At 48.3% G+C, this 10,737-nt stretch overlaps 1 protein-coding gene across 3 annotated transcripts; it reads right to left on the bottom strand.

Moving 5' to 3' along the window:
- Window positions 1-763: 763 nt before the first annotated feature.
- On the bottom strand, window positions 764-10,489 carry dtx2 (deltex 2, E3 ubiquitin ligase). Of its 3 annotated transcripts, none has more exons than XM_035527259.2 (9): window positions 9,201-10,473; window positions 8,073-8,670; window positions 6,635-6,693; window positions 5,661-5,798; window positions 4,458-4,525; window positions 3,968-4,129; window positions 3,383-3,544; window positions 2,906-2,995; window positions 764-2,039 (listed from the first exon to the last, which is right to left on the bottom strand). In XM_035527259.2, exons 1-9 carry the CDS (start codon window positions 9,499-9,501, stop codon window positions 1,779-1,781), a joined length of 1,839 nt encoding a protein of 612 aa, XP_035383152.2. In that variant the 5' UTR covers window positions 9,502-10,473; the 3' UTR covers window positions 764-1,778. The 3 variants fall into 3 exon arrangements, 2 of the variants coding, with proteins under 2 accessions (XP_035383152.2, XP_035383153.2); XR_014124988.1 differs by having other exon boundaries at window positions 1,981-2,039; window positions 2,906-3,190; window positions 9,201-10,489; XM_035527260.2 differs by lacking the exon at window positions 5,661-5,798 and having other exon boundaries at window positions 9,201-10,470.
- Window positions 10,490-10,737: the final 248 nt, after the last annotated feature.

Raw genomic sequence — 10,737 nt, forward strand, 5'->3', positions numbered from 1 at the left:
ATTTGTGCGTCACTTTAATGAGTCTTCTATTCTACCGTGCACTCCATGTGTGGCAACTCAACATGCAAAGCACCACTGGCAAAGATCCAGTTGCTGGAGCAGCTCTGAAGAATAGCCCTGCTTGTTAGCATCCAGTACGGCGTCAAGCGACGTTGCGAGCGACCGCTGTTGAATAGCTGGGCAGCTTGCAGACATGCATTGCAGAAAGAAATATCCTTGTCTGGTATGACTTTGTTTATTGCTGATGGGTGTGTGTGTGTGTGTGTGTGTGTGTGTGTGTGTGTAAAAATTTAGTTGCATACATGATTGCTCAACCAAACATCACAGATGGACAGAAAGGTGGATGAACTGAAAGCTATTAGCAGTGTTACATGTAGCTCTCCAGCAAGGCTGATTGTCACCAAGGCGCCTTCTAGAACGTCAACTTGCACTGTAATTTTGCAGAACAGCCCATTTCTGACTTTAAATGAAATGCTGTATCTAGTATTAGCATTATGGATTTGTACTGTCCCAGTGAGAACTCGAGTATCCCGCATTTCGTAGGTACATAGTAATTTGTCAGGACAAAAAAGAAAAATACTTTCACCAGCTAAAAGTAGGGCAATGTAACACTTCACAGACCAGATGATGGAACAAAAGAAATCAGTCCCTTGTGCTTTCAAACACACTACCTATTAGCAGCAAGTGATGAAGCCAGACCTGAAAAACACTTTAGAAATCATAAACCATAAAAAGCATTTTAGAAATCATAAATTAACATGGCTGCAATTTTAAACAATGCCTTTAATTTGTAATACAATTCTTATAGTACTAGTAAAAACTATTTGCATTGAAGTGCAGTAGTTACAGATTATATAACGTATTTTGTTTCTTCCTTCCTTCCTGTCTGTCTTTCAAAAGGTGATGCCAAGTGATTTGATTGCTTCTAAGAAGAAACAGTCCAGGTACTGGAGCGTCTCTCCAGTGTGGCGCCAACACAAATTGTGATCATCCATTCAGGTTGGAAGTGGTCATTTTACAATGTACTGCAACTGGTCTATTAAAACACAAGGCAATGCCTGGGAGAAGCAGAGCAAAGAGGCTGTTTACTGCAGCAGAACCCCTGGCCCCACCGAGGCACGTTCACCCACCGAGTGCTAGGTGATGGAGCCCAGGCTTTCCGTTTACGCAGGTAAACCGGAGCTCCGAAATCCTTTTACGATTAGTCGCCATGGAAATGCTAAAGTGCTACCGAGAAATTGCATGTTTGAATCCCAAACCATAGCTGCCTCTTGCGACAGATAATGCATGGTGAACGCGACGCTTCTATCCCCGAGAAAGCTCTGGGAAGCGTGGAAGCTGGGAAGAGCAGGTGGAAAGGAGCGACCTCCCCTGTTCAGCACTCTACCGTCCACATGTTCGTGCGCATTCACGAGGCCTAGAACTTCACACTGCTTACCACAGGAGGACCAAGTCCCTTTGCTTGCCCTTAAAAGATTTTAACATGTAAAAAGTTTTCTATTACCAAAAATGAGTAACCGCTGACAGAAGCAAAAAAGCCGGTCTCTGGATTTCATACCCATCCTTCATACCAAATCAAGCTGTTTCCCCGCATAGACTGACACAGCACAGTGTACAGACAAGTTGTTTCACTGAGAAATTCACACTCAATTAATCCTGGCAACATTACCGCTCATACACTCTCAAAATCTTCCCGCAGTCTCACATGGCACATGTTGAATGTAGAGTCTGGCTAGCGACTGAGCGGGCCCCCACAGCCACGAGCTAGCCCCTCTGCCTCACATGGCCGAGCCGGGCGGCACGCGACTGGCCGCATCACGCCTCAGGCAGTCCTCGGTCACACCCTGCGCCGCCAGCTCCGCCAGCACGTTGTCCAAGTAGTTTGGATCTGGGTAGCCATGGCCTGAGACGTTGGACATCATCTCCGTCTTGTGGTGGATCTCGTTCCAGACCACGGTGTCGGGCTCGCCCGTCGTGTTCGACGTGCCTACAGTGAAGATGAGCCGCCGCGTCCACGCCAGCTTCAGCAGCTCCAGCACCTGGGGACGGGCGCCATGGAAACAGTCAGAGCCCACCTACCCAGCAGCACATACGCCATTGACATGTTCTGCATAGTCCGAAAATCTGAGCCCGCTACAGTTTCTCTGCGGTTTAACAAACTGACTGAGTCCGCTTTAAAAGGATGCCTCACCTTTGCCGGGGTTACACACAGTTGTAAAAGTTAAAGAGTTGAAGCAGTAGCTATAACGACCACACTATTTGAGGACCATACCTAATGGGTCACCATCAGGTGCTCATCATGAAAAAATGATGATTAACACTGTGTTTGGAGCGATGATATGTTGTCATTCGAATTAAATGCAAAGTGCCAAACAATTTAATAAAAACAAAACATGGAACACCAATATTCAGATTACTGCCAACATGCATATATTTTTTAGCCAATAAAAATAATCCGATATTAAGGTTCCAGGGATTTGTCAGCACCGGCAGTAATCCTACTGACAAAGCACAGGAAATCCTACTGACTATGAATGGTGTAAGAAACCAAACTCAGGAAAATGAACAACCACCAGACACACAGCTGGGGGCTAAAGGGGTGACCATAACACGATGTGTGAGCGGCACTTCACAAGCCAAAAGACCCATCAAGACAACAGCAGTTGTCATGTTTTAAGGTTAAGTTACAAGGTTAGTCGTTTTATATTTACAACAGTTTCTGTTGTTCATTTGCACTCTTTTACTATGAGCTAATGAACTGGGCAGACGCTGAAGGCTAGGCTCCACTTCATCAGATGCAGCATCACATATATACCTTGAGTGTTAAATCCTGAGGATACAAAGGCTCCCTCTGTTACAATACCCCACAACTATACACAGCGGCATATGAATTTAATTTCCTTACCTTTCTCCCCTTCTCGTTGTCAGGCAGAAAGCAGAATCGTGGGAAGCCTCGGCAGGTGTACGGCTGACCGGGGTTGGGGTGCTCGGGACCCTGGGGAGGAGAGAGCCCAGAGAGAGGCATGGGTGTGATTGAACAGCCGGATCATCCGAGGGCAACAGCCCGCCACGTACGGATGAATCAGAGCTGGGCGATGCAGGCAGGCTTTGATCTGCCGTCCTCCCCCACAGCTCGGCCAGCACACATCCAACACACGCTGGCAGACCCAAGAGACGTGCTTGCTGCTCACTGAGCCAAAAATAAACATTAAAACACATGAAGAAACCTTGACCATTGGCCTGTTGTAGGAAATCAAACGCTGTGGTTTCTGGATGAAATCTACTATACTTTAGTGCAAACAAATAAAAGAAAAGAAACAAGAATATGCAAGAGACAGAAACATCAAGCACATGTTGGCATGGTACTAGGTGAACTGTGGACCTGTATGCCAGGGGGGATGTTGTAGATGATCTGGATGGTGCCACAGTCTGGGTGGCCGGGCAGCGACTGTGGGATGCTGTAGATCTCCATCTTGCCCTTTGGTTGGGTGCCCGTCTTCTCTCCGTAGATTGTCTTGCAAGATGGGCACTGCAGGCTTCCATCCTTGGATGGACAAAAAGGCAGGCATGTGGAAATAATTGGGAGCTGGTCAGAACACAGTGGACATGCTAGCCAAAAGCAGCCAGCTCAGATATCTAGCAGAAAGGCTGTAACATATGCCACAGAGAACCCACAGTACAGAGCTTTGTTCCGTACCAAGCCTGCACAGCAAGAATCCTTTAACCAACAGAAGCAAAGTTCGACCAACTTTCCAAAAATCTACGCTTGCCTGAACCCAAAATGCACTGTATTCCCAGAATGATAAAACACACATTCTCAGAACATCCATAAATAAAAAGGTGTCATTCTGTACTTTTTACTTATCAAGGGCACCGCATGTTAAGTGGCACAGCAGTTCATCTGGATCTGGGTCATGCTTGCATTGCTTCGTTTTTGGAAGTGCAGGTTCCCCGAGGCTTGCCGTACCTTGTTGCCGTTGTTGTACATGGCCAGCATGCAGAGCGCGTGCAAGGTGTGCCCACACTTGGTGAACTTGCCCACGGCGCCGGGCTGCAGGGACTGGCCGCCCTCTCCAGGGCTGTCGTAGCCGGAGGGACATGACAGGCGCTCCATACAAATGATGCAGTCCTGTGAAAGTGCAGGCACTTCAAAACACACCGTGTCACCTCACGTTTCGCACCGATGTGAGCAAAGAGGCAGGGCGCCATGCACCCCTCTAAAAGGATACTCAAATCGATAGGACTGGCCAAGAAATGAATAAGGCGTCATTGGTAAGGTGACTTGACATTAGTAAAGTCTCACAATAATTTTACTAGCATTAGTCAAACATCAGATGTAACCTGTACAGACCAGTGTAAACATTTCTACTGAAGGGTAATGGAGTGCTCTAGACGCCGGCTTTCTACAGTAACATGAAGTGTTTGTTTAGTCTGGGGAGGGGGGCTGGAATTCGTACCTCTTCGGGGACAACAGCCACTTCCTCCATGTATTTCTTAATGACTTCCTCAGGCTTCAACACAGCAGCTGAGGACAGACAACAGAAACACTTTACACACATCTTACAGGCTCCACCGAAACCGAAGCACGCTGACAGCAGGCTAAAGGCTACTCTCAACACAGCGGCCTTAATGGGGCAGTGTCTTTCCACGGCTCGTCCCACGGAGACGCCAGACGAGAACACACTGCAGCAAAGGCATTTTTAGGTGCAAGGACATTCTGCCACACTGCCTGGGCCTATTTTGGGTGGCTCTGCGCTATGCACTAAAAACTTACCGTGCGTAAAGTGCACAAACGCAGCGAAGAGATCTGCGCCGCTGATGAACTTAGCCAAGGCAGAAAGCAGCTCAGCTCAGCAAGCTAAACTCTGGGAAGGTGAGATCGCGCCAGCTCTGGTTTCCACAAGCACCAAAGTGCCTACAAACAAAAGGCGACTGTGACAGGCAGGCATCTGGTGTCACTTTCCCAGAGTGTAAGCTGTAGTGAGCCCCAGCGTGGTAAGCTCCACAGAATAAGCTCATCAGTTTCGCCATCATCAGCGCATTCCCCCTGGGGACAGGCTGACATCGTCCGCAACCACTGCAGTAACCGTGCTGGCATTTGAACATGTTCGGCGGTTTGCTTGGTTAGCTGGGATTAAACGTAGCAGGTTAGGGGCTTGCTTGTAAGTGTCAGTCTCGTCAGAACCTCATCAGCTCTGCCCATTCGCTAGACAACCTCATGGCTTCGGTTGTCAAGTGGTGCGGTCAACGCGTGAGGCCTAACGCGCACTTGTTTAGCGGCACAGACGAGGAGTGAGCAGAGCGAGTGCGGTGATGCAACAGACAGGCAGCCACTGCGTCGGCCGAAAGCATGCGAGAGCGCGAGCGTGGGGTGAGTACAGGATGTGACACTGGTGTTACACCAAATGCAGCACAACATTCTAACATCTACAGACTAGCCACGCCACACAAACAATGGAAAGGGTTGAAGATGCTTACAAAGACATGCCATGCTACTTTTAAGTACCAACGGCAAATCCTGCCACATCTCAGGTGTGCGAACTGAAGGCAGCATTCAGAGCAAGCACGGGAAATCGCCAGAGGGAGACGGGGTTTGCAGCGGGGCAGCTGGCGTGGGGGTTTCGGGTTAGGTCGGGTTGGGGTTGGCGCGGCTTAGCTACCTGTCCTGGGCTGCCTCTTTGCCCTCCTAACGGAGTCAGCCTGGGCTTTGCTGGGCCTGCCGGAGCCGCGCTGGGGGGATGGGGCGGCCATGAAGCGAACTCCCAGTCCTGCCGCCGACATCAAAATGGAAGCCATGCCTGGACGGCCGGGCCCGGGGCCCAGGAGGAAGACATGCGGGGGGGGAGGAAGGGGTAAGGGGTAAGGGGAAGGAGGGGAGAGGAAGAGTGATAAGCCACGAGCGGAGCAGGCCGACCACAAGTTGGGGAGGTAGGGGGGGTGGGGGCATGCTCGGATGAGGGCGTGAGCCTGAGGTGGAGCTTCGCTAAGGGACCAGCCTGACGGAGCGGGGGGGCAGCGTGGCTGGCCTAGACGTGTGCATCACAGAGCAGTCCTTCCTGGGTGGAGTTTCAGCTGCCTGCAAGATGACGCGCAGGCAGCCCAGTGTCCTGTCGCCTAGACGACTATCTTCAAAAGCGCCCTGGTGGTGAAATCAAACTCCAGCCCAGCAAAAATGTGTGATCATACACAGCTGTCAAGTGTGGAGCACTTGAAATTGCCAGCTCAGACACAGGAAAACGTTGCGGCGACTGTCTTACCTTTACCACTGTCTTGCTGTGTTATTGCATTGTCTACAACCAGAAGCTAAAGTTACAGAAACAACACAGATCACTACCACCGATGTGGGCTGGTAACCTATTGCTTGTGTATGGCAGAAACACCACAAGGCTGAGAAATCATTTGACTTTTCCTCTACCAATATATCTGAACCAAGACCAGGACTAAAGACTAATTTGGCTTGTCATGGAATATTTGCCTGGTTCGCTGACTGACTGACACTCACAAGAAACCTTTCCACTGCTAGAGTTTATTATGTTCTCCACATTACAGGCCAAAGTACACATTTTTGCAGTGGAGGAGCTAAGGCCAAAAGCACACGTGGAGGGGTGGTCATGAAGGGGCGCGTGTACCGTACCTGCCAGGGCTGTGCTCACGCTGCTGGAACCATTCAGCTGTAAGGGAATTGCTGGAATGCTGGAGACAAAGAAATAAAGAAAGAAGTCCCTACATTAACACAAGCCTTCAATTCACATCACCAATGCAAAACAGGGAAGGAGTTGTGCAGGCCCTTCACTATGCTGGGACTTCCTTCCTCTCACAACAGGCTCAGTTCGAATGGTCTAGGCCATCTCAGACTCATCTCTCTGATCTCATGAACAATAGAAGAGCAGCAAACATCCACAAACATTATATTGGGTGAGCCTCAGAATGAGTAAGCACTACGCACAGCGCGACTGTCACATGTTCTCTGAAGACCGAGGGGGACTTCCTCTGGGGTTAAGTGATTATACTGCAACGGTCTTAAATAACCGGGGTCTAAAAACAGCTTCATCCTGGTTGTCAGCTTGAAGTGCTTAATGAAAAGCAAACAATGGCTGCATAAATCAGGGGTTTCCCTTGGCCAGTCTAATCCAGAGGCTACAATCCTGCACTTTCCTCTACATTTCCTGAACCAGGCCTCTGCTACTGGCATCAGCTACTGGGCAGAGCTGGGAGTGGGCCAATCAGCTCCACTGCACCCAGGACAGTACCAACAGAGAGTGTGTTAAAAAGGGGGGGGGAGGGGGGAGCAAAAGGCTGACCTCATTTATGTAGTCCAAGCAAGGACCAAGTCCAAGCAGAGCTTCACATAATAGTAGCAGTGCTAGATAACGACTTTGGAATTAGATGAGGGTATTTGAATAGGAGACCTGCAGACCTGGAGTAATACATGTTAGTTCATTTCACTTACATTGCAATCTCAGTCTCTGATGAAATTGTGCAAATGGCAGTGTAAGATCCCTAAATTTCCCCTCTTACACACACACACACACACACAATCTTATACTATTACTAATTCACATGAATGTCAGTGAAGCGTAACAAGGGGAAACGAGAGACACAGGATGCAAAAAAAGCAAAGAGCTTTGAACTGAGTCATACATTAAAAAGCAGCCTGGTTTCATCATTTGTTTTAAGCTGGAGAATTTCCACTACGGAATAAATATGAGTAAAAAAAAAGCATTTCGGCTAGTCCATGTTCTTTGGAAGGCTGGTTAAAAAATAAGAAGGAACACAAGGGAAATTCAGTAAATGAAATGTCACTCGAGTATAAGAGGGGAAATTTCACCAGCCAAGTTAAATTCACCTGATCTGACACAGCAGAATGTGCAAAGCTGGCATCTGGACAGAAATTAAAACAGAAAAGCTAAGGAATAAAAATGCTGTTCAGAGCAATAAATAAGCTTGATTTTTAACTACACGCTCAATGCGAGCGGTCCCCAATCTAGTCCACATCCATCTGATGCTCATGATACAAGTGAGTTGGTAGATGGGATCTGGGTATTTGGAGATTCGCCAAACCCGTGCCTCACCTCAAGCCGTTCGCCACAGTTGAGTAGGCCTGCCCTGGCCCGGGGGCCTGGGCCATCGATGTAGTAGCTGGGCTCCAGGGGCTTCCCCATGACATGTTGCCAACAGAGAGAGGCCTCCGGGGGTAGGGTGAATATGCCGACGCCGGGCTGGCCCCGGACGCTGCCCTGCCATGCTGTACCTGGGGGCCTGGACGGCCAGCCTGGCCGGCCGAGAAGGAATGGCGGGAGCGGGCAGGCACAGGGCCGGCGGCAGTGCCTCCATGGCTCAGGCACTGCTGACACGTGCATGCTGGGCCCGAGTGAATGACAGAGCCCGAGGCCAGTGGGTAGGGGGCTCCACCCTGACGCCGGACACGCCGCCGGAAGCCCGAGCTCTTATTCACCTGCTCCAGGGCAGTGAGGTCCACGATGTAGTTGTACCCATGCGGGGCCAGGTCGGCTGTGGCCTGTCCTGCCTGCAGGCTGTGCTCCAGTAAGATGGACGTACGTGTCTCGTACGTCGTCCAGCTGCCCTCATCGTTGGCCCACTCCCACAGGACACCACTGCCCAGGGCCGAGGACTGCGGGAACAGGGTCCGGCGCACCGAGCGGATCTTTCCTACAGAAGGAGAGACTATTTAAAAGTATGATACTGCTATTCCCAGCCTGTGCCCGGGCTTTATTTTTCCCCCTTGTCCATCCTGTTCAGTCTGCAGGGAGTGCAGGTGTCAAAAGTCTTTCAAACCATTTCCTGCCAACAAGTTGTTTTGGTTACCACATCGAGAGGCCTGAATGACAGTATTGGTATAATATATAATCAGCCTCATCCATTTGGTGGAATGGAAACACTCCACAGGCAGCAGAGAAACTTGTTAGTTGTGTCATCCTATTTCTATATTCATTTCATCCTCGAAATGTAGGTTACTTTATTACCAGTGGAGATCAGGCTTCATTAGAGTGTACTGTTATTTTTTTAGGTTTGGAGATGAGATAGTATTACAGGTGACAGTCAGCACCCGCACAAAAACATGTGCAGGGCAATAATTAACCTAACTAGCTAGCTCAAGAGACATGTCATCTAACATGGCAACAACGCAAACAATTTACAATTGCTTCATAATTCTAACTTGACAGCAGTTACTTACTTACCAGTGTCTTGTCGAAACTGTTTTAGGTTCGGGATGTCAATAATGTAAGGGGCCAGGCTGGGGTCTGATTGTCCTAGAGAGATGCTTGTTGTGGTTGGCCCTCCACCTCGCTGATGCTGAAGGCATTGTTCAATGTAGCAGCTCACCTGCCCGCTGTAAGGTCGCCAGTAACCAATATCGTCCTGCCATTCCCAAACAACCACCATTGGCTGCGCCTGTCCAGGTATCCCCGAAGGTGATAGGAAAGACGGGCCATTCCTGGAGCCACTTACGCCCGAAGAAAACCCAGAAGCTGTGGCCATGTTTACTGGTAGAACTGGTCTTATTTGACGTAGTGCGCTTTTCGAAAACACTTAAGCTGATGCCAGTTTGCCAGTTAGCTAGCCAACTAGCAGAGATAATTTCAACACAAGCAAGCTGGCTAAAGTTTGCTAGCTAACCTAGCTAGCTAAGCTACCCAACATTAACCAGCTTCATTTGCTTTCCATGTGATTAGTTACCAAGTTCGACTAGCCGAGCAGCTAGGTGGCCCAGCTTGTTCACCTGGTTATAACACAAAACAGACAACTAGAGCAGAATAATTTAGCTACAGAGACATTAGACAGATGAAGCTAACCAGACTGCATCTTCTGATAACTGCCAGCTGATGGCTGATAGCTAAGATAGCCGATTCACGTTAGCTAGCGTCTCGTTATCTCCGACATTCAATAGCGAGCTAGCCATTTGTTTGGCTTTGACGGCCTAACTGTAAACAGTCGTAAGACGACGGCAAGGTGAACTCGGCTTTCTGAGAAAACCATTTTCTTCGGAGGTCTCTTGAAAACGTCGCGACCGCTTCCTCGCTCGCCGCAGCGTCACTAAGTGGTTTCCAGCGAACACCGACCCGTGAAGCCGACGACTACAGACAGGCTGGAAAGGACGAGGCATCAGCCTGAAGTTTCAAATTCTTGACTGTATAGATGGAGCTGATCATGTGAATCACATAGTTAGCTAGCTACCGTTTTTTTCTGTTTTGTTTTTTTCCATCCTTCCTTTCTGTTTTATGACCGCACGGTAGAGTTTTGTCACTCACGGATAACACTTGAAAAGTATAATCTCATTACTTTCAAAGATATGCATTTTCATTGACACTGCTTTGATATTTTTACTGCCTCCTTCAAGATTCCGAAAAAGAAACTTAAACAACACGGCTAGAAACTTATGTTTCTTTTTCGCTCAAACGAGACTTAATTAGTCCAAAAATACAAAACTTTTATTTTACAAATCGATAGAAAATCTATCTTATAAAGATGAAAACCCATACAAATAAATTATATTTTAAAAATTGGACAAATCGAAAACATATCGGGTTTTTTAAAAGCAGCGGAAATAATATTTGTATTACGCCTAGTTCAGTAGGAGCTAGAATCACAAAAACAATTGTATTTGCTTGTCAGGTCTTTTCAAAGTTGAACATTAGCAGACTGAATTTAAGACAAGTTTATCAAGTAACACACAGATACACTAACAAACAACTATTAAGAATGCCTGTACACCTG

This window comes from Electrophorus electricus, chromosome 8, assembly GCF_041902795.1.
Source record: "Electrophorus electricus isolate QZ-2024a chromosome 8, ASM4190279v1, whole genome shotgun sequence".
Taxonomy (NCBI): domain Eukaryota; kingdom Metazoa; phylum Chordata; class Actinopteri; order Gymnotiformes; family Gymnotidae; genus Electrophorus; species Electrophorus electricus.